The 23,648-nt window shown below is 38.9% G+C and overlaps 2 protein-coding genes across 2 annotated transcripts in view; one reads left to right on the top strand and one right to left on the bottom strand.

Moving 5' to 3' along the window:
- The window catches only part of LOC107589873 (nucleoprotein TPR-like), a 40,166-nt gene extending 22,562 nt beyond the window's left edge, over window positions 1-17,604 (bottom strand). The window contains exons 1-17 of the mRNA XM_016278448.1: window positions 17,377-17,604; window positions 16,751-16,855; window positions 16,613-16,668; window positions 16,421-16,517; window positions 15,514-15,617; window positions 15,231-15,395; window positions 15,041-15,133; window positions 14,868-14,948; window positions 14,695-14,782; window positions 14,033-14,173; window positions 13,787-13,881; window positions 13,504-13,701; window positions 13,304-13,411; window positions 9,817-10,037; window positions 9,522-9,682; window positions 9,292-9,419; window positions 8,912-9,060 (exon numbers count right to left, since the gene is read on the bottom strand). Of these exons, the coding sequence (XP_016133934.1) occupies window positions 8,912-9,060; window positions 9,292-9,419; window positions 9,522-9,682; window positions 9,817-10,037; window positions 13,304-13,411; window positions 13,504-13,701; window positions 13,787-13,881; window positions 14,033-14,173; window positions 14,695-14,782; window positions 14,868-14,948; window positions 15,041-15,133; window positions 15,231-15,395; window positions 15,514-15,617; window positions 16,421-16,517; window positions 16,613-16,668; window positions 16,751-16,855; window positions 17,377-17,527 (2,141 nt within the window). The 5' untranslated portion in view covers window positions 17,528-17,604. The remainder of the gene's footprint in view (window positions 1-8,911; window positions 9,061-9,291; window positions 9,420-9,521; window positions 9,683-9,816; window positions 10,038-13,303; window positions 13,412-13,503; window positions 13,702-13,786; window positions 13,882-14,032; window positions 14,174-14,694; window positions 14,783-14,867; window positions 14,949-15,040; window positions 15,134-15,230; window positions 15,396-15,513; window positions 15,618-16,420; window positions 16,518-16,612; window positions 16,669-16,750; window positions 16,856-17,376) is intronic.
- Window positions 17,605-18,534: 930 nt separating this feature from the next.
- LOC107589896 (protein odr-4 homolog) lies at window positions 18,535-23,565 on the top strand. The gene is given in 15 exon segments (XM_016278472.1): window positions 18,535-18,690; window positions 18,766-18,876; window positions 18,878-18,904; window positions 18,999-19,094; window positions 19,358-19,464; window positions 19,517-19,553; window positions 19,641-19,718; window positions 20,129-20,179; window positions 20,296-20,391; window positions 20,462-20,521; window positions 20,600-20,758; window positions 21,279-21,366; window positions 22,257-22,442; window positions 23,150-23,272; window positions 23,537-23,565. Coding segments are annotated over 15 exon segments (1,347 nt in total). The 5' UTR covers window positions 18,535-18,591.
- The last annotated feature ends 83 nt before the right edge of the window (window positions 23,566-23,648 follow it).

Here is a 23,648-nt window from a genome sequence, read left to right as displayed (position 1 = left end):
AATTCTGGAGACTCAAGGTTGCAGTTCTGGAAAATAGTGGCACTAAAAGGTTCCTGATGGTTTCACACTTAATTCTTCACATTAATTCTTAATTCTTTTGCAGTTAACATGCTCTTTTCTTCTCCACCTGTTTTTTTTCTGACCCCGCTGACCCAATGAGCATTTTGCTGACCAATGGTCATGCCTTAACTTTGAAATTTCTGTATTGCATTAGTTTTTAAAATTTCTCATGGGGATTTAATCATTTTTGACTTCTCAGTCTGAGCTACATCTCTTTTTTGGCTCATTTCATCCGTAGAAAACCTGCCTAATAATTCTGCACACCTTAAGGAGTTTTTCATTTCCAGCCTTCATGGACAATTATATATCACTTCTAAATGATTAAATACAAAAATAATAATAGTTATTAAGAATGATGTGGTTTGGAATTGGTCAAATGTGCTTGGAAAAAAATGTGTTCAGAATATCAACATGCATAATTATCCACGGGGTGTTAGATGTGCTCCCTTTACACAGAGTGCGCGTGATCGCAAAATCAAAAGTCAAAGTGAACAGCGAGCGCTCATTCAAATGCGATTTCATACCATATTTCATACGCATATTGATAGCGGCTCCCTGATGTGCGAAAATTATGGGGTTAAAGCAAAAAAACAAATCTTTTGACTGAAATGTTTTCCTCAGCCAAACCCCGTTCCACAACCATACCCGTCACACACCCAGTTTAAGAGCAGCGTTTTTCTGTAATTAGGAGCGCTTGTCCTCCTAATTTAAAAAAATTAGGAGCACCTAATCAATAATACAAAATTCTGACTCAAATGAAACATTTGATTTCAAATGAAATGAAACATTTGACTCAAAGTGATTTCAGGGGCATTTTTTTTTTACCTTTGTAAATGCATTTTTCTTAATTTTATTAAATGCATGCACTGTTTCCTAGGATTTTTTTCCAGCTGTGGTGGCAGGACTATTTCTCCTATGGATCATGCCTCCTCCCCACCCAAGAATCACATGCACTCAAAATTGAATTTATTTTAACTAAAAAAAGACAAGTAAATAGTAAATAATAAAATAAGAACAAATAAATTAATGACAATCAATAGCACAAACAAAAACAATAACAATAGATGTTTTCAGTTAGGTCTAACTATAATCTATTCAACTGTAAAATAACACTGGATAGTCTTCACTGTATAATGAAAGACAGCAGCAGGTTTATTTAGGCTGCTGTCTCTTTAAGACCTCATGCAGAATCTAATATACTGATACACATGGCTCTATGCTTACTTTTCTTTTTAGGAGAGCTTGTCCTCCTAATTTAAAAAATGTAGGAGCAACTTCTGATCAATAATCCAAAATTCTGATAAAAAATTAGCCTTCCTAATATGAGGTGATATTTGACTCCTTAAAGTGATTTACAGGGGTGTTTTTTTGTTTTTTCACGTTTGCAACAGTATCATTTTCATATGTCAAATTAAAAAATGTATGTTTATAAGCTTTTTAAAATTTCTCCTATGGATCATGCCTCCTCCCCACCCAAGAATCACATGCACTCAAAATTGAATTTATTTTAACTAAAAAAAGACAAGTAAATAGTAAATAATAAAATAAGAACAAATAAATTAATGACAATCAATAGCACAAACAAAAACAATAACAATAGATGTTTTCAGTTAGGTCTAACTATAATCTATTCAACTGTAAAATAACACTGGATAGTCTTCACTGTATAATGAAAGACAGCAGCAGGTTTATTTAGGCTGCTGTCTCTTTAAGACCTCATGCAGGATCTAATATACTGATACACATGGCTCTATGCTTACTTTTCTTTTTAGGAGAGCTTGTCCTCCTAATTTAAAAAATGTAGGAGCAACTTCTGATCAATAATCCAAAATTCTGATAAAAAATTAGCCTTCCTAATATGAGGTGATATTTGACTCCTTAAAGTGATTTACAGGGGTGTTTTTTTGTTTTTTCACGTTTGCAACAGTATCATTTTCATATGTCAAATTAAAAAATGTATGTTTATAAGCTTTTTAAAATTTCTTTTTTTTTTAAATATAATAAGTAGAATAAGACAAATACGTTACCAATCATATGAAATTAGTGTTAATAAAAAATGAATTTGTACTAAAGAGGGGGCACAGAAGAACACAAAAGCGGCTTGTAGGTACATGTGACTCCTTAAAGTGATTTACAGGGGTGTTTTTTTGTTTTTTTACGTTTGCAACAGTATCATTTTCATATGTCAAATTAAAAAAATGTATGTTTATAAGCTTTTTAAAATTTCTTTTTTTTTTTAAATATAATAAGTAGAATAAGACAAATATGTTACCAATCATATGAAATTAGTGTTAATAAAAAATGAATTTGTACTAAAGAGGGTGCACAGAAGAACACAAAAGTGGCTTGTAGGTACATGTTCAGGCTCAGAGGTGGCATGAGTGTAATTAAATTCATAAATTCATGTTGAGATTAATGTTTTAAATATAACATTTTAAAAACAAAAATATTAAATGATTTAAATAACTGAAATTATAGACTACCTAAAAATGAAACTGAAACCACCTAATTCAAGTTCTGCTCTGTGTTCTCTGCTAATAACCCGACTGTGAATGATGCGAGCGGCGTCACTATGTTGTCAGTGAGAAGCAGCAGCCGTGGCAGGGATGATTTTTGGTGTGCCAGCAGAACAACAACAATGCTCTACATGTTTCTTTTCCCCTCATTTTTTCCAATTGACAGAAATCCATCGTAGCAACGGAAAACTTTAATCCCTCTAATAGCCTACTCAATAATAGAATGTATTGCCCGGGAGCGGGCGGTAATGGTCAGAAATTCAGCGGGAGCGGGCTTAAGAAAACTGTCCCGTTCAGGGCTCTAGGCTGTGCATCAACACAAACACGCTCTGCTAATAACCCGACTGTGAATGATGCGAGCGGCGTCACTATGTTGTCAGTGAGAAGCAGCAGCCGTGGCAGGGATGATTTTTGGTGTGCCAGCAGAACAACAACAATGCTCTACATGTTTCTTTTCCCCTCATTTTTTCCAATTGACAGAAATCCATCGTAGCAACGGAAAACTTTAATCCCTCTAATAGCCTACTCAATAATAGAATGTATCGCCCGGGAGCGGGCGGTAATGGTCAGAACTTCAGCGGGAGCGGGCTTAAGAAAACTGTCCCGTTCAGGGCTCTAGGCTGTGCATCAACACAAACACGCTTTTTGTTGTTTTTTATCCTCGCGCTACCCCATCTCCACCCCCAATCATTAGTGCGGTTTCGTTCTGTCTGACAGAACACATAGGACAATTTTTGAAATAGCGCCATAAACTAAATTTATTTCAAATTTAATTCAAGCACTTTCAAGGACCTATATTTGTTTTCAAGTACTTTCCAGGCCTTGAATCCATATGTCTGAAATTCAAGTACTTTCAAGAAGCGCGGGAACCCTGTATGTAGTTTATAAAGTCTGCAAAATTTTTGCACCAAAAAAGGTCCAATATCTGTAAAAAATTATAATTTCCCATCCTCATTGTCACTCTTTGTGAAAAACAGTCAAATTCAAGGGACGCTGCGTCTTACAGAAATGGAAGTAAACACCTACTGCCCACTGTGTGTTTTGATGCTTAAGATGGGACGTGCTGTGATGGAGCGTATATGTTTGAGCCCGACGGGACAAACATGAGTTATTTAGAACACACCTCCTGGATTACATTTGATGATGATGCATGTTAAGGGGCGTGTCAAAGAGAATCATCACAAGTCTCTGGATTTCAAATCCATGCATTTCACAAGGGTAGAAAAAGAATAATTCATTCACGGACTGGGGAGTTAGTTTTGTGTTCTAAAACTTGCAGTCTGTTTTTATTGTAAGCAACTTCTTATATATCAAGAACATTTTGATTTACCTATTTAATATTTTGGAAAACCAATGTGCATATGTTACGTGTATGAAAAGTTGACAAAAGAAAAAAATAATTAAATAAAAAGAAAACGAAGATGAAAACCAAAATACCACATGCAATAAATGGTATACATGTAGCTATGGCATTACCTTGTTTTGCTCAGGTTAGAGTGAGGTAAAAACATTAAAATCCAACTTAAATTCATAATGCCAGCACAGTGAGTTATTTCAGGAAAGTTGTGCTCACCGTTTGAAGGCGAACTCCAGCTGAGAGGAAAGTTTAGCCTTTTGTGAGAGCAGGTCAGACACTTGACCATGAAGCCTCTCAATCTGTTCGTTCAGAAGCTTGTCGTTTTCTGCCTTCTCCTTTTTATATGTTGTAAAGGCATCATTAAGCTATGAGGAGAAAACGTTCAATTTAATGCTTAATACTGAATGTCCAAATGAGATTTGTGTTTTTAGGGAATACTTCACCCAATAATGAAAACTGTAAAAATTTACAAAAATGTATGTCATTCCAAACCTCCATTCAACAAAAGCATACACGATTGGAATAAAATGACATTTCATTTTTTAACTAACCTTTTGAAGGTGAGAAGAGAACCGAAGCAAGTCAATATGTCTAACCTGTTTAAGTGCTGCTTTAGCCTGAGTTGCCTGGACAGATTCTGCAGCTGCAGCCCTCAGGGGTGTAGATCTGGTGGCCATGGGTCCTGGCCTGCTGGCAGTGGTGGATTGAGATCCAGCATCTGAACCTGAACACAACCACAGACAAACGAGTTACACTAAAGTTAACACTTGGGTTAAAAGATCAACAAAAAAAAAAGAGGCAGTTTTGTCTAAAGGGTCAAATTTCACCCTGTGGTGGAAGCTCGACTCCAGCTGTCTGCAACAGGATACGGTACATGTCTCGTTGCCGGGTGGCAGAGTCAGCCAGCTGCTTCTGGTGGTTTAGCTGCTCCTTGATCTGCTCCAGCTCCTTCTGAACCTTCTCTAGACTCCGTTCCAACTCTGTTTGCCTGAGAGAACATATGTTTTTTGTTGTTGTTGTTTTTTACTGATTTTCATGGTGTTACTGTAGAATAGCAGGGCAATGTATGTGTTGGAAGATCTTTTCTAAGATGAACACTAATGTAAGGTAGAAGGTCAGTACCTGGCAGTCTTAGCTTGGTTCTGGTCCCTCTCTCTCTGCTCCTCCAGATCTCTGATCTGGGCCAGCATGTTCTGGTTTTGCTGCTGAAGCTCTTGGATGCTGCGGAAAGCCACCTGCCGTGAGCCCTGGAGCTCAGAGCTGCTGCTCACAGCCGAGCTCACGTCCTCACGCACCACCTGGTTACCACGTGCTTCCTCCACCTCCACTAGCAGCACACATACCTGAATCATGACAAAAAAAAATTGTGGAATGTAGATTGTTATAAGAATTACTGCGCTGTCTGAGGCTGAGACTAGGTGTTAATAGGAGTGTGTGATACTGACAAATATATATACACATACACACACACACATCAGGCATAACATTATGACCACTGACAGGTGAAGTGTTTATCTCTTCATCACGGCACCCGTTAGTGGGTGGAATATATTAGGCAGCAAGTGAACATTTGTCCTCAAAGTTGATGTGTTAGAAGCAGGAAAAATGGGCAAGCCTAAGGATTTAAGCGAGTTTGACAAGGGCTAAATTGTGATGGCTAGACGACTGGGTCAGAGCATCTCAAAAACTGCAGCTCTTGTGGGGTGTTCCCAGTCTGCAGTGGTCAGTTTCTATCGAAAGTGGTCCAAGAAAGGAACAGTGGTGAACCAGCAACAGGGTCATGGGCGGCCAAGGCTCATTGATGCACATGGGGAGCGAAGGCTGGCCCGTGTGGTCTGATCCAACAGACGAGCTACTGCAGCTCAAACTGCTCAAGAAGTTAATGCTGGTTCTGATGGAAAGGTGTCAGAATGCACAGTGCATCGTAGTTTGTTGCGTATGGGGCTGCTTAGCTGCAGACCAGTCAGGGTGCCCATGCTGACCCCGGTCCACCGCCGAAAGCACCAACAGTGGGCATGTGAGCATCAGAACTGGACCACAGAGCAAAGGAAGAAGGTGACCTGGTCTGATGAATCATTTTCTTTTACATCAGAATGCACTATGGGAAGAAGGCAAGCCGGCAGAGGCAGTGTGATGCTTTGGGCAATGTTCTGCTGGGAAACCTTGGGTTCTGCCTTCCATGTGGATGTTACTTTGACACATACCACCTACCTAAGTATTTTGCAGAGCATGTACACCCTTTCATGGAAACGGTATTCCCTGGTGGCTGTGGCCTCTTTCAGCAGGATAATACGCTCAGCCACAAAGCAAAAATGGTTCAGGAATGGTTTGAGGAGCATAACGAGTTTGAGGTGTTGACTTGGCCTCCAAGTTCCCCAGATCTCAATCCAATTGAGCATCTGTGGGATGTGCTGAACAAACAAGTCCGATCCATGGAGGCCCCACCTCACAACTTACAGGACTTATAGGATCTGCTGCTAACATCTTGGTGCCAGATACCAGAGCACACCTCAGGGGTCTAGAGGAGTCCATGCCTTGATGGGTCAAGGCTGTTTTGGCAGCAAAAGGGGGACCAACACAATATAAGGAAGGTGGTCATTATGTTATGCCTGATCTGTGTATAGATATGAAACACCACTGTGTGTTGCTCGAAAACACAATGTTTCTTGTGTGATCTTGTGTTGCAGCTTTGTTGGACACACTTTTCATTTGAGAGACGGAAACAGACAATAGTGACAACATTGTAACATTGTGATAACTCACAATAATAATTTATAGATTTTTTACAACAGTTCAATAATCTAGGGGTGCTCCAAGAGTTTTGAAGTTTTGAGGAGAAAACACTATCTGCCGATACTGATCCCGATCCTTTAAAGCCTTCTTTTTATCATTTATACCTATTTATAGTGATATTCCAATCAGGATTTTTAGACATTTATTCAGGGCCCGAATTTCCTTTTTGAAAATGGGGGGAACTCCCCTCTTAGGTGACTCTTGTGAGAGGGGAAGCAGCTTTCACACTGGAGTCCACTACTGATCCGTGGCTGTTTACCACAAACACAACATTGATCCATTATTTTGATTTCAAATCCAAACATTGTCACTGAAAATGCTTTTTCAGCATTGCAGTTCTTTTTTTACACAGTACAGTAATACAATCTTTCAAAGACATGTTTAAACACAATAAATATAAGCAACACATTATTCAATGCTTTTTACATTTGCATTTACTTCTAGATTTATATATTAAGTTGCTCAAGCAAGTGGCAAAACATTTAAACTACTTTTCTTACGTTATCACAAACTTACCATTGACAGAAATAGTCAGCTCTACTGCCTTTCCTTTTGCATTGAAATCTTTATTACAACCTATGGTTCATAAAGAACTTTGTTTTCCTTACCTCCACGAGTGCATCTATTATTGACTTGTTTATCTAAAAGTGCTCTTTTCCTTTAAACCTAGCCAAAAAGCCACATGTGTTGACTGTGAAACACAGTAGACTTTAATAATATGCATTTATGGTGTAATTACTACATTTTCGTTTGTTCATATTTATGGCAAAAAAATTTGCTGTTACTTTAATTCAGTGCAGCAAAAATAGACTCGGTGCGGAAACGATCTCTGCACTGCTGCAGACGCACCTCTCCTGGATCGCACTGCCGGACAGCAACCGTGTACAGTGTGCATAAAAATGAAACTGAAACCACCTAATTCAAGTTCTGCTCTGTGTTCTCTGCTAATAACCCGACTGTGAATGATGCGAGCGGCGTCACTATGTTGTCAGTGAGAAGCAGCAGCCGTGGCAGGGATGATTTTTGGTGTGCCAGCAGAACAACAACAATGCTCTACATGTTTCTTTTCCCCTCATTTTTTCCAATTGACAGAAATCCATCGTAGCAACGGAAAACTTTAATCCCTCTAATAGCCTACTCAATAATAGAATGTATCGCCCGGGAGCGGGCGGTAATGGTCAGAACTTCAGCGGGAGCGGGCTTAAGAAAACTGTCCCGTTCAGGGCTCTAGGCTGTGCATCAACACAAACACGCTTTTTGTTGTTTTTTATCCTCGCGCTACCCCATCTCCACCCCCAATCATTAGTGCGGTTTCGTTCTGTCTGACAGAACACATAGGACAATTTTTGAAATAGCGCCATAAACTAAATTTATTTCAAATTTAATTCAAGCACTTTCAAGGACCTATATTTGTTTTCAAGTACTTTCCAGGCCTTGAATCCATATGTCTGAAATTCAAGTACTTTCAAGAAGCGCGGGAACCCTGTATGTAGTTTATAAAGTCTGCAAAATTTTTGCACCAAAAAAGGTCCAATATCTGTAAAAAATTATAATTTCCCATCCTCATTGTCACTCTTTGTGAAAAACAGTCAAATTCAAGGGACGCTGCGTCTTACAGAAATGGAAGTAAACACCTACTGCCCACTGTGTGTTTTGATGCTTAAGATGGGACGTGCTGTGATGGAGCGTATATGTTTGAGCCCGACGGGACAAACATGAGTTATTTAGAACACACCTCCTGGATTACATTTGATGATGATGCATGTTAAGGGGCGTGTCAAAGAGAATCATCACAAGTCTCTGGATTTCAAATCCATGCATTTCACAAGGGTAGAAAAAGAATAATTCATTCACGGACTGGGGAGTTAGTTTTGTGTTCTAAAACTTGCAGTCTGTTTTTATTGTAAGCAACTTCTTATATATCAAGAACATTTTGATTTACCTATTTAATATTTTGGAAAACCAATGTGCATATGTTACGTGTATGAAAAGTTGACAAAAGAAAAAAATAATTAAATAAAAAGAAAACGAAGATGAAAACCAAAATACCACATGCAATAAATGGTATACATGTAGCTATGGCATTACCTTGTTTTGCTCAGGTTAGAGTGAGGTAAAAACATTAAAATCCAACTTAAATTCATAATGCCAGCACAGTGAGTTATTTCAGGAAAGTTGTGCTCACCGTTTGAAGGCGAACTCCAGCTGAGAGGAAAGTTTAGCCTTTTGTGAGAGCAGGTCAGACACTTGACCATGAAGCCTCTCAATCTGTTCGTTCAGAAGCTTGTCGTTTTCTGCCTTCTCCTTTTTATATGTTGTAAAGGCATCATTAAGCTATGAGGAGAAAACGTTCAATTTAATGCTTAATACTGAATGTCCAAATGAGATTTGTGTTTTTAGGGAATACTTCACCCAATAATGAAAACTGTAAAAATTTACAAAAATGTATGTCATTCCAAACCTCCATTCAACAAAAGCATACACGATTGGAATAAAATGACATTTCATTTTTTAACTAACCTTTTGAAGGTGAGAAGAGAACCGAAGCAAGTCAATATGTCTAACCTGTTTAAGTGCTGCTTTAGCCTGAGTTGCCTGGACAGATTCTGCAGCTGCAGCCCTCAGGGGTGTAGATCTGGTGGCCATGGGTCCTGGCCTGCTGGCAGTGGTGGATTGAGATCCAGCATCTGAACCTGAACACAACCACAGACAAACGAGTTACACTAAAGTTAACACTTGGGTTAAAAGATCAAAAAAAAAAAAGAGGCAGTTTTGTCTAAAGGGTCAAATTTCACCCTGTGGTGGAAGCTCGACTCCAGCTGTCTGCAACAGGATACGGTACATGTCTCGTTGCCGGGTGGCAGAGTCAGCCAGCTGCTTCTGGTGGTTTAGCTGCTCCTTGATCTGCTCCAGCTCCTTCTGAACCTTCTCTAGACTCCGTTCCAACTCTGTTTGCCTGAGAGAACATATGTTTTTTGTTGTTGTTGTTTTTTACTGATTTTCATGGTGTTACTGCAGAATAGCAGGGCAATGTATGTGTTGGAAGATCTTTTCTAAGATGAACACTAATGTAAGGTAGAAGGTCAGTACCTGGCAGTCTTAGCTTGGTTCTGGTCCCTCTCTCTCTGCTCCTCCAGATCTCTGATCTGGGCCAGCATGTTCTGGTTTTGCTGCTGAAGCTCTTGGATGCTGCGGAAAGCCACCTGCCGTGAGCCCTGGAGCTCAGAGCTGCTGCTCACAGCCGAGCTCACGTCCTCACGCACCACCTGGTTACCACGTGCTTCCTCCACCTCCACTAGCAGCACACATACCTGAATCATGACAAAAAAAAATTGTGGAATGTAGATTGTTATAAGAATTACTGCGCTGTCTGAGGCTGAGACTAGGTGTTAATAGGAGTGTGTGATACTGACAAATATATATACACATACACACACACAGATCAGGCATAACATTATGACCACTGACAGGTGAAGTGTTTATCTCTTCATCACGGCACCCGTTAGTGGGTGGAATATATTAGGCAGCAAGTGAACATTTGTCCTCAAAGTTGATGTGTTAGAAGCAGGAAAAATGGGCAAGCCTAAGGATTTAAGCGAGTTTGACAAGGGCTAAATTGTGATGGCTAGACGACTGGGTCAGAGCATCTCAAAAACTGCAGCTCTTGTGGGGTGTTCCCAGTCTGCAGTGGTCAGTTTCTATCGAAAGTGGTCCAAGAAAGGAACAGTGGTGAACCAGCAACAGGGTCATGGGCGGCCAAGGCTCATTGATGCACATGGGGAGCGAAGGCTGGCCCGTGTGGTCTGATCCAACAGACGAGCTACTGCAGCTCAAACTGCTCAAGAAGTTAATGCTGGTTCTGATGGAAAGGTGTCAGAATGCACAGTGCATCGTAGTTTGTTGCGTATGGGGCTGCTTAGCTGCAGACCAGTCAGGGTGCCCATGCTGACCCCGGTCCACCGCCGAAAGCACCAACAGTGGGCATGTGAGCATCAGAACTGGACCACAGAGCAAAGGAAGAAGGTGACCTGGTCTGATGAATCATTTTCTTTTACATCAGAATGCACTATGGGAAGAAGGCAAGCCGGCAGAGGCAGTGTGATGCTTTGGGCAATGTTCTGCTGGGAAACCTTGGGTTCTGCCTTCCATGTGGATGTTACTTTGACACATACCACCTACCTAAGTATTTTGCAGAGCATGTACACCCTTTCATGGAAACGGTATTCCCTGGTGGCTGTGGCCTCTTTCAGCAGGATAATACGCTCAGCCACAAAGCAAAAATGGTTCAGGAATGGTTTGAGGAGCATAACGAGTTTGAGGTGTTGACTTGGCCTCCAAGTTCCCCAGATCTCAATCCAATTGAGCATCTGTGGGATGTGCTGAACAAACAAGTCCGATCCATGGAGGCCCCACCTCACAACTTACAGGACTTATAGGATCTGCTGCTAACATCTTGGTGCCAGATACCAGAGCACACCTCAGGGGTCTAGAGGAGTCCATGCCTTGATGGGTCAAGGCTGTTTTGGCAGCAAAAGGGGGACCAACACAATATAAGGAAGGTGGTCATTATGTTATGCCTGATCTGTGTATAGATATGAAACACCACTGTGTGTTGCTCGAAAACACAATGTTTCTTGTGTGATCTTGTGTTGCAGCTTTGTTGGACACACTTTTCATTTGAGAGACGGAAACAGACAATAGTGACAACATTGTGACTGAAAAGTAACTCACAATAATAATTTATAGATTTTTTACAACAGTTCAATAATCTAGGGGTGCTCCAAGAGTTTTGAGGCCGATCACAGAAAACACTATCTGCCGATACTGATCCCGATCCTTTAAAGCCTTCTTTTTATCATTTATACCTATTTATAGTGATATTCCAATCAGGATTTTTAGACATTTATTCAGGGCCCGAATTTCCTTTTTGAAAATGGGGGGAACTCCCCTCTTAGGTGACTCTTGTGAGAGGGGAAGCAGCTTTCACACTGGAGTCCACTACTGATCCGTGGCTGTTTACCACAAACACAACATTGATCCATTATTTTGATTTCAAATCCAAACATTGTCACTGAAAATGCTTTTTCAGCATTGCAGTTCTTTTTTTACACAGTACAGTAATACAATCTTTCAAAGACATGTTTAAACACAATAAATATAAGCAACACATTATTCAATGCTTTTTACATTTGCATTTACTTCTAGATTTATATATTAAGTTGCTCAAGCAAGTGGCAAAACATTTAAACTACTTTTCTTACGTTATCACAAACTTACCATTGACAGAAATAGTCAGCTCTACTGCCTTTCCTTTTGCATTGAAATCTTTATTACAACCTATGGTTCATAAAGAACTTTGTTTTCCTTACCTCCACGAGTGCATCTATTATTGACTTGTTTATCTAAAAGTGCTCTTTTCCTTTAAACCTAGCCAAAAAGCCACATGTGTTGACTGTGAAACACAGTAGACTTTAATAATATGCATTTATGGTGTAATTACTACATTTTCGTTTGTTCATATTTATGGCAAAAAAATTTGCTGTTACTTTAATTCAGTGCAGCAAAAATAGACTCGGTGCGGAAACGATCTCTGCACTGCTGCAGACGCACCTCTCCTGGATCGCACTGCCGGACAGCAACCGTGTACAGTGTGCACGCTTTATTAATCTGTTAACATGAGCGCGGAAAAAATACGCACCACATTCGCACTGAAAAAGGGGTAATGTGAACCTGGCATTATGTGTGTGCGCTGCGAGTGTGCATGAGCGCACGGTCTCCAGGAGAGCGCGTGAGCGCTGAATGGTTAAACACTGGCAAGAATTAAAAAGTAATGCAATTTATAAACTTCAGTGATGATGTGACACTGCCTCGATTGTGCAAGTGATAATTCGTGTCAACTGTGCAGCGTGCAGCTCACTTATAGACAGACGCGATGTGGTGAATTAAAGACATTTGCGTATTTTGAGAGAAAGCACACGCGATGATTTACTCACGCTGTGAAATTACGCCACACACAATGTTTTCAAATTACTTTATAAGCAATTTAATGAAGAAATATATATATATATATATATATATATATATATATATACAGCATTATATTTATTTCACCCGCGCCCGACAGAGACTGAGATGGAGCCACTCCATGTCGTGCCAAACCTCTCACGGCAGCGTCATCAGCTTGAGATAATTTTTTTGAGATCTGCCTTTTTAAAGACCGCCGATCAATCATCCCAAAGCGATTATTGGCCGATAGTTATCAGTAGCCGATCAATCGGAGCACCCCTACAATAAACATCACATTTCTAATCGTGCTGATATTTGGGAAAACAGGCACAAACTTGCGTGATATTGTTGACTATATTATATAGAAATAGAGACAAAAATTCATACAGGGGCATTTCTGCCCCAATTCATTACATTTTGGGATCATTCTAACCACATTCTACTAGGCTATATCACACAGAGATAGTGTGCACTCTTAAGGCACCACAACAATTCCAATATTATCGCAAACTATACATAGGGGTATTCCATTTCAATGTTTACTGTAACAGACAGACAGTGTGTGGCTTACCTGTTCAGACATGTCTGCTAGCTGTCTCTCTGATCTCTGCTTATCTCTCTCTAGCCCTAAAGCTCTCTTATTGGCTTCATCTGTCTCCTTCTGCAGCCGATGGACCTCCTGATATGCAAGAGAAAAGACACAGATTAATGTCATATCGAATTACCATCATGTTTTTTCTCCTTTGCCATCTACTTCAAATATGTGCAAACCTTCATAGCTTGCTCCAGTTTGGCACATAGGCTGGTCATGGACTTTTGCATGTTTTCATATTCTTCCCTCTGGCGTTTCAGGATGGGAGCTTTGGTCTCCACCTCCAGAACTATCTCATCCAGAACCTTGTGCACATGCTTGTTCTCCAGCTTCTCAAGATGCAGCTGGTCTTGCGCCTCCACAAAGGCATTATACAGCTGAGAGCGAATATAGGAAAGTTACTCAAAGATACACATAGTGTCACAAAATTCTGAATTAGTTTGTGATAAACATCTTTTATACCTCCATTAGCTTCATGCCGGGCTTAACAATCTTGGCCACTGCAGCTGCAGTTGGGGAAAGGTTTGTCAGCTCCTCTTCTGTGAGAGCTGGAACGCCTGTTGAAGTACACAAATACAGAATGAAGTCTTGCACAATGACATGATTCAACCTAAAATCTTCCCATAAACCCATAAAAAGTTAAATCTAATTACACTGAAATATTCTTAAACCTAAAACAAGACAGGGTTTTTTTTTTGTGCTCATTACCTCTCCTCTTTAAGTCTGCAAGTCGCGTATTGGCATTTTCCAGCTCTTCCTCCAGATGCCCGACCTTCTCATGTAGATCAGACTCTGCTTTCTCCCTCACACTCTGCAGCTCTGACAGCTTCTTCTCTGTGCCTTTATTGGCTGTTGATGAAAGAAGCAGAATGTCTGCTTAGCAATGAGAGAAAAGTTAGCAAATAAACCCAAAACAAGAAAATGGATATGTTCAGAGAAGCATGCTACAATACAACATCTGCAGTTTACAGTATGCATACCGTGCACAGATTTTGTGAATGCAATATACTACACACAGTATTCTAGGTATTATATACCACAGTGCAATGCGCTCAACCTTCTTGTTCTATCGTAATGGTTGAAACAGAAATATTTGCTACAATCTTAAGCATTTCAACTAATATTTTAATATGAGTAAAGAAGAAATTAAGTGAAAATTTGTGTAAAATTAGATAACCTTGTATAAAATAACAAATGGATAGATAAATAAAATTAGACTGCATACAAAGTATATACTACCAGTTCACTGAAGTCCCTGGGAATTGAACCCATGACCTTGGTTGCTAATGCCATTCTCCAATGTATGAGCTACAGGAATGAACAAAATAAATAAATATATTAATTAACTGAAGCATTTTAAATTTTCACACCTTCCATCGCCTCCTTCAACAGTTTGTTGAGCTCTTCTACAGCTCTGCTCAGTTCAGCGCTCTTAACTTCAGAGTCTGTTGCTGCATTCTGTGAACACACAAAAGGATTCAGATCTTCATTATACCATACATTAACACTGGACCCTGCACAACAAATATCAACATTAACTGACCTTGTACAAATTACAGAGTTTGAGGTTAGCATTCAGCTCATTGCGATACTTTTCCTCCATGGAGGCCCGCTGGACTTTAGCCTAAAAATAGAAGACAAACAATGCAACCTTTATTTCATTTCTATTTCATGTGAAATGGTAAACTTCATAAGAACGGGAAGGTAATAGTGAACCTCTTTGAGTTTGTTCATAAGATCCTCAGTACTCTTCTGCATGTTGTCATTGTTTTTCTTGAGCGTGTTCACTTGGTCCTGAAGTCTGGTCACCTGATTAAAACATACAGTACATAAGATTGCTGTAGATAAGTGATCTAATAAGAATATAGCGCAACTGATAAATAAGGCTCTCAAAAATCCCTCACACCTCTTCCTTCTTGCTCTCTAAAGAGCACTTGAGCTGCAGGATCTCTTTGCCCTTGTCTCTGGATAATGCGTACAGCTCATCTGTCTTACTCTTCAGCTCTGAATTCAGCCACGTGTTCTGGTTCTGAAGGAGCTCCTTTTCTTGTTCCATTCGTTTCTTACGATACTGATGAGAAAGAACCACAGTAAACCTTTCGAATAACCAAATCGAAGTATGGACTTAACGATCAGATGAATTATTTCATTGCAGAGAGAATAGCAGCTAAATGAGAGTCACTATTCACCTGAATGGAAACCTCAGATGACTGAAGTTCATCTAATTTAAGCTGGAGCTCCATCTTGATTGTGTTGGTCTCCACAAGTTTGTCATTGAGACGTTTAAGATCCTCTGTATAATAACATTAAGACACACTTTAGCAGTTTTGGATGTCAAAAGCATTGGTACTTTAGGACTAAGTACCAACTCAACTTCACATGTGAGCAATCAATTTGTTTCTAACAGTTTACTTGATTAGAACTAAAATTAATTCATTTACAAATACTTAATGACTACATTCCACTGTTTTTAATTTAATTTACACTACCGTTCAAAGTTTGGGGTCAGTAAGATTATTTTTTTGAAAAAAATAATACTTTCATTCAGCCAGAATCATGAAGGTCATGACCAAGATTTCCATTTCAAATAAATGCTGTTCTGAACTTTTTATTCATCAGTGAAACCTGGAAAAAAACATATACATTTCCACAAAAAAGCAGCACAACTGTTTTCAATATTGAAAATAATAAAAAATATTTCTTGAACAGCAAATCAGCATATTAGAATAATTTCTGAAGAAACATGTGACACTGAAAACTGGACTAATGGCTACTGAAAATTCAGCTTTGCATCACAGGATTAAATCACATATTAAAATATTCAAAACAGTAATAAATATTACTGCTTCTACTGTATTTTAATCAACTAAATTCAGCCTTGGTAAGCATAAGAGACTTTTTTCAAAACCATAAAACAAACCTTAATGACCCAAAACACTACTGAATGGTAATGTAAATTAATATTGAACTTTTTAAATATAGAACAGAGTTCAAACGCATAATAGTTTTTGCTATGGTATTGAGAATTGTGAAATTGCAAATTATTAAACAACTTCGATCGCTCATGCAAATAAAAGTGCCAAAAATAACTCATACCGCTGAGGTTTTCCACTTCTTGAGATCTCTTCTCAAGCAACCGCGAGAGCTCTCGGTTTTCTGCCTCGATTTCATATTTGGCTCTTGGCGGCTTACTCTGAACGGCAAAAACATTGGGATATTTTCATCATCTTTAACTGCTCAAATATAAAGGTCCATATGAAGCATGACAGGTGAGAGACTCGTAGTTACCTCTTGCGTTGTCCCCTGCTCTTCCTCTATATCTTTTAGCTTCTTAAGTTCCTCGGCTTTAAGAAAGAACAAACACACTTACGTTATACAGCAATACAATCCGCATATTAAAAACAGAACATAATGCACAGTACTTACCAAGGCGGCCGTTCTCCTCCTTAATACTGTGATACTCTTTACTTTGGGACAAGAACTGCTCCTGACTCTCAGCTAGCTTCTTCTCAAGACTAAAGTACTGTTGTTCTGTTCATTAAAAAATATGTAACATGTTTTTACTGGGACAATTCATACTGACAGTTCATTTGACACTTCATGAGATTGCATTTATGAGCAAGACTGCTGGTGTAGAGAGAAAGAACCATTATACAATTTCATTCATTATGATTTATAGGTTATCGAGAAAGGCTTTATATGCTCCGATGGCATTCTTGTTATTTCAGTATCTAGAGAGCTGATCAATAGCACACACAAAGTTCAAGTTGAAAAAAACAACAACAAAACAGACAAACATGGGGCACACGTTTTCTTTGGTGTGCCACTACATCTTAGAAATAACTATACCAAGAATTTTGCAGTAGACAACTCAGTAGCTCACTTGTGCAGAGCAAACAAGCCATTCCAGAATAATTAAGCAGACAACTTGTTCCTCAAAGTCTTGGATCAGTACAAATGCATTTATGATGCCTAAACATGCTGTCTAGTCAAGGCAGTACACTCGTGTTGAATGACTCTCTGGCCAGCCTGCTACCGTTAACGTTACTCACCGCAGTCTGCTTTATATCGCTCGTGCTGTGATTTCAGCGAGTCTATTTCCGTCTGCTGCTCTGACAGAACTTTCTCGAGCTTGTTCTGAATTGCTTTCGGCAGTTTGTTTATCTCGGTTCTCTCCAGCGCTTGCTGAAGAAGTGCCGCCATCTCTCCGACACACTGCAACAGTTAGCATTAGCGGCTAGCTGCCCTTACGTCATATTTGAGCGATGTCAACTCAAGCCGCAAAGCAGCACGGACCTACAGACGTGTTGTCCAATCAGGTCTCTTGAACGGAGGAGCGTGTGTTTTATGCGACGAGATGCCCACAGCTGTCTGAGGAAGTGTGCGTGCGAAGATTTGCTGCTGCTGCTCTGTTGCTATATTGCAGGGATCCTCAAATCTGGCCCACGAGATCCACTTTCCTGCAGAGTTTAGCTCTAACCCTAATCAAACACACCTGAGCATGCTAATCAATGTCTTCAGGATCATTAGAAAATCACAGGTAGCTGAGTTTGATCAGGGTTGGAGCTAAACTCTGCAGCGCATTGAAAAATTAAGATTTGAAGAACCCTGCTATGTTGTATGTTTCCGAAGATGTCATTGTTTTCTATGTGTTTAAAGAAGTTTACCCTTGCATATGTATTACTTTTTGATTTCATTTAGAGTGAGACATTCAACTGCTTCTGCTCTTCATTTTGTAGAAACAGTGATTGCTCAAAATAAAATATACAAAAACAACTATATTCGTTTTTCATACTGTGCGTTATAATGTGTGTTTCCTAGCGATTATTGGCATTTCTTAGTGTTTTATTTTTTTAATAATTTCGACAAAATAGCACAGAATTATAATATTGGCCATTTATTGGTTATCGGCCGTAATATGAAAATTATTTCACACAATATTTGTCATGATCAAAAGGCTGACTAAATACATTTTTTAGTTATTTACTGTCATTAAATAGTATGACACTCGTTTAAATTCTCTTTTGCACTTAACGGATAATAATAGTCATAATAATAATACAATTTCCCTTAACAGCAGCAATACTTGTCCGATTGTAAATATTTTGTCAGTGAAAACGCAGTATAAATGTATAACATTAATTTGCATCTGTTTTGTAAGTGTAACATATGTTTGGTAGTTATTTTGCAGTTGCAAAGCAGGTTAATATGGCACAATATTGAATTATTATTATTACTTTTTTTTCTTTTGCGTGTTTAGAGGTAGAATGGGTAGGAGTTACTTTGTAGAAGAAACTGTGGAGGAATATCTTGTTGGGCTTCAGACAGCTCCTGGGTCATGTCTGACCGGACTCCTGGCTGGTCAAGTAAGGAAACTAAACTCATTTATATATAATAATGTCAGTACACACAACTATTTTCCTTACCTTTTCTTTTCACAGTCCTCTCCTCAGAGAGATTTTGTGGTGCTGGCTGTGCAGACTCCTTACAGAGAGAGTGAGGGGCAGCCGAAGGCTTCGAGAGGGGTCAGCCCACTGGATGACATTGATGTTGGAGTGGGTCACAGAACATGCCAAGCAGGTGATTAGCCTGATGTCTTATCACTTGCACGGTGGCTTTGAAATGTTTTACTGTGAAGTTGTACAATTAAGGATTTTGACTTTCCCTATTCTAGGTGTCCCGCATGTTACCAGGAGGTCTTTGTATTCTTGGCCTGTTTTTAGTAACCCCACCTGAACTCTCCAAAGATGCCCAAAATGCATTAAAAAGGGTATGGTCTTTGATGTATTTATTTTTTTTATCTGCTCATTTGTTTATTTGTTAGAAAATATTTTTTATTAATTTTATTTAATCAAAAACTATTTATGTATTATTAATTGTATATTTTTCAATGATTTAATTAATTATAATTAAAATATATTATACTAATCATTTAGTAATTGACTGGACCACATTTGATCTCATTTGATTAAAGATGATTTAGTAGGCCATCATCACTTAAGCACTTATTTCTGTGCTGTTCTCTTTATGTAGCTTGTATTTGCCATGGATAAATACATAACCAAAGGAAGATTGTGGGAATTGTCAGAGGAGGATGTGACTGATCAAGTCACCCTGCATATCTGCTCCAAAACAAAGAAGTATCCTTCACACTACCTCCAGCTATTACACTACATAATTGTTTATGTGCAGAACTGTCTGCAAAACATTTGATGTGAAAGATCCACAGGTAAGAGACACTTTTTTTGTCTTAAAGCTTGGAATAGTTTGGCAAATAGTGTATTTAGCTGTGTTTTATTTACTGTTGAATTTATAGAGTTCGGCCAAGCCAGCAGACTGGAAGTATCAGACAGGTGTCTCATCATCCTGGCCCATGTTGATCTGCTCTGTTGAGGTGGATGTGCAGGGGAAGATTGTGGGAATTGTCAGAGGAGGATGTGACTGATCAAGTCACCCTGCATATCTGCTCCAAAACAAAGAAGTATCCTTCACACTACCTCCAGCTATTACACTACATAATTGTTTACTCCGTGATCTAAAAGCATCATTCTGTATGAATAACCACACAAGTTTGCTTTATCCTTGACTTAAAATGTGCAGAACTGTCTGCAAAACATTTGATGTGAAAGATCCACAGGTAAGAGACACTTTTTTTGTCTTAAAGCTTGGAATAGTGTGGCAGATAGTATTGGATTAATCTGTGTTTTATTTGTTTTGCATTTATAGAGTTCGGCCAAGCCAGCAGACTGGAAGTATCAGACAGGTGTCTCATCATCCTGGCCCATGTTGATCTGCTCTGTTGAGGTGGATGTGCAGATCCTTGTGTCTTCTGATATCACAGACAAGTGCATGAAGGTATGAAGGGTGCATGGAAAACAAGGTAGTGTTTTTCTTGTGTAGGATATTGTGGAAAATGAGCAGAGTAGGTTGATATGTTGTGAGTTTAATCTTCCTTTGCCTCCCTTGTCCAGGATGGTCTTAGGAGGTGGGCTGAACAGATTGAGGCTGCTTACTGTCTCATAAATGGCAGACAGGCATTAGATGACTCTGAACTCTCATCAGGACAGGTAAAAACTTCACTCTGTCATTCCACTGTCATAATGATTCTTCATTTGAGTTGATGTTTGCTCTTTTCAGAAAAAGAACCCAAAAACTACCCATCGTCAGACACTGCCAGCACGGATCTTTGTCACTGATGTGAGCAGCTTCTAATAGTTTCTTCTGATGAAGATTATCAATGGTGCAAATATGTGTGTATTGTCAAATATATAATAAGTATATCAATGTCACAGGAACAGTCAGAGCTGGATGAGTGCCAGCAGTACCAGCAGTGCTCTGGTTCAGGTGTGCAGTGGCTCCGTGAAGGTTCGAGGGGTGGTTTACTGCAGGGCCTACATCCACAACAACAAACCCAAAGCCAGACATGCAGCACAGGTCATTAGAGCCTATTCATACTGCTCTATGCTTAGGGATGTGCAATATATCACTACCATATTGTTAAGAACTAATGTTTGATATATATCAAATATACTGATATTGGATATTTAATTGTTAGTGCTCATTTCCCCCTATTTTACTTTTAGATTACCATTGCCAATCATCTAACACTCACTTAAAATCTTTAAAACACTCATAATTAAATAATGCTTTTAAATGTAATCTTTAGCAAATCTCAAAGTAAACTCATTTTTTTATACTGTACATTATAATGTTGTAATGCCTGAATTCATTTTTTCAATTCATTCAATTCAACTTTTTTTCTTTCTTTTTTTTTAATATTCATTTAGACAAAATAATTTATTCATTTATCGGTTATCAGCCGTAGCATGAAAATTATATTACACAACATTTGTCATGATCAGAAAGCTGACTAAATACACTTTTTTTCTGTTTGCCTGTTATTTGCTGTCTTTGAGAAGATTAATACTGATTTATATTCTCTTTGTACTGGTAGGCCATTAAGAGAGGCATCATAAACACGGTTTGCTCCAGAGTGGAGATGTTTCTGGAAGATCTTTTAATAAATGAAGGGAGTCACAAAGGTACAGTGGTCCATCATGACTTACATGTGCTGTTGGAAGGGATAGTTCACCCAAAAATGAAAATGCTGTCATCAGTTATTCACCCTCAAGTTGTTGCAAATGTTTATGACTGTCTTTCGTCTGAGGAACATAAAAGAAGATATCGTGAAGAATATTAGTAACCCTTTCAGTCCATTGACTTCCATTGCATTTTTGTCCATATAATTGAAGAGGGATATAAAAATGGTTACCAATATATCTTGTTTTAAGTTCCACAGAATACAGAAAGTCATTCAAATTTGGAATGACACGAGTGTGAATATATGATAACAGAATCTTCCATTTTCGGGTGCACTATCCTTTCCACAACAAACTTTTGCAAACACCAAATTGACCACTAGATGGCAGTAGGTTGCCACAATTGTGACCCTGGAGCACAAAACCAGTCATAAGTATCTCGGGTAAATTTGTAGCATTAGCCAAAATACACTGTATGGGTCAAAATTATACATTTTTATTTTTTGCCAGAAATCATTAGGATATTAAGTAAATATCATGTTCCGTGAAGATATTTAGTAAATTTCCTACCGTAAATATATCAAAATGTATTATCATTAGGAAAATGCATTGCTAAGGACTTAATTTGGAAACCTTTAAAGGTGATTTTCTCAATATTTTGATTTCTTTTAGTTGTATCACGGCCAAATATCCTATCCTAACAAACCATACATCAATGGAAAGCGTATTTATTCAGCTTTCAGATGAATCTCAATTTCAAAAAATGTACCCTTTTGACTGGTTTTGAGGTTCAGGGTCACAGTTGTCTTCATTGAGTGACATCATTTTGTGCATAGTACAAAAATAAATGTATTCATAATTCAAGACATAAGTTCCCATATTGTTTGTCTTTGGTCTGTGCAGTGGGCAGCAGGCTCTTCCTCGGCGTGTGTTTGCACCAGTGCCCATCTCCGGCCTGTCTGTGTGTGACTACATGTTTCCAGATGAAAGTACAGCTGATGTGGCCGAGCGTCTGAAAGAGATGCTGGACTGCGAAACACCAGAAGAGGACATAGATACTGGTTTGGAGGGCAATCAATGCATGTTTCCCATATGTGACAATTAATTATTATGGTTACATATGGTTAATTAATTATCTCACTTTATTTGAGTGTCTCATGTTATAAGATGGCTTTATTTAAATAATGAAACGTCAGTACTTAAGGAATCGCACTGTGGTAATGGTTTGTATCACCTCTAGGCTTTTTTAAGTGGACCTCAGATGTGTCACTAGGGTATTGTGCAATGGAATGCAAGTCCTTTCAGAGTCGCTAGGATTCAGGGATGACTGAACACAAGTATTGTAGGGGCTTTATGGTTAAACGGTGAAGAATGTGTATAGGTGTGTGGCTTATAGAATACCAAAGGATAAACCTTGTCAAAATAGGTGCATACAGACCTTTTGTGACACACCCTGCCTCATTTCTCCTCCAAAATAATAGCCAGCTACACCTTGCCTCTTGTTCAGACCAGTTTAGGTTTGCCCTCAAATGGTTTCCATGTATGGTTAAAAGGAAAAATGTGGAAGAGGTAATATGACTAGCCGCCGGCTATCTGATCCCTTGTAATAACAAGCCCTTTGGGGAACTTTGGAATATCGTCTCTGACACAATCTCCACCTTGGAAAAAGGGGATTAATTTCCTCTTCTTTTTTTTTTCCTTGCATCATTTCTTTCTCTTCAGTGCCACGAGTCTATGATACCTAGTAATTAAATTTTGTACATGTTTGTGCATGTTTTATTTCCAGTATTTTCCGATGTTTCTGGATCAGAGATAACTGACAGCCCCAGTGATGATTCTAGTAAGCATGTCATCTCAGAAGTCCAAGCTGAAAATCCTAAAAATCAGAAAGCCCCTCAATATTATGCTGGTAAGTGCTTAACATTATTCATAATTATTCATATTAATATTGATCACTCTCTGTTTCTCTATGAGTAACTAATTTATTCATAAAATAAGTCATTCTCTTTCTATCATGGTATTAAATGGGGCTCAACGATATAGTTAACGATAACATTACGCTGTATAATGAGACAGTGTGAGTGACTCCATGTTGGTTGTTAGTTGGGCTGATGTGACCATATTTTTCTTTGTGCAATTCCTATAATTCTTGGAGACATTCTCACATTCCCAGTGGTCCATTTCCACCTACCTGATGACTGATGACCTCTCTTTCTTTTCTCTCTCTCTCTCTCTCTCTCTCTCTCTCTCTCTCTCTCTCTCTCTCTCTCTCAAACACACGGGTG

Source organism: Sinocyclocheilus grahami, unplaced genomic scaffold, assembly GCF_001515645.1.
Source record: "Sinocyclocheilus grahami isolate Dianchi unplaced genomic scaffold, SAMN03320097.WGS_v1.1 scaffold121.1, whole genome shotgun sequence".
NCBI classification, from domain to species: domain Eukaryota; kingdom Metazoa; phylum Chordata; class Actinopteri; order Cypriniformes; family Cyprinidae; genus Sinocyclocheilus; species Sinocyclocheilus grahami.
The sequence above is the reverse complement of the archived record's forward strand: the minus strand, read 5'-3'. Positions and strand labels throughout refer to the sequence as shown.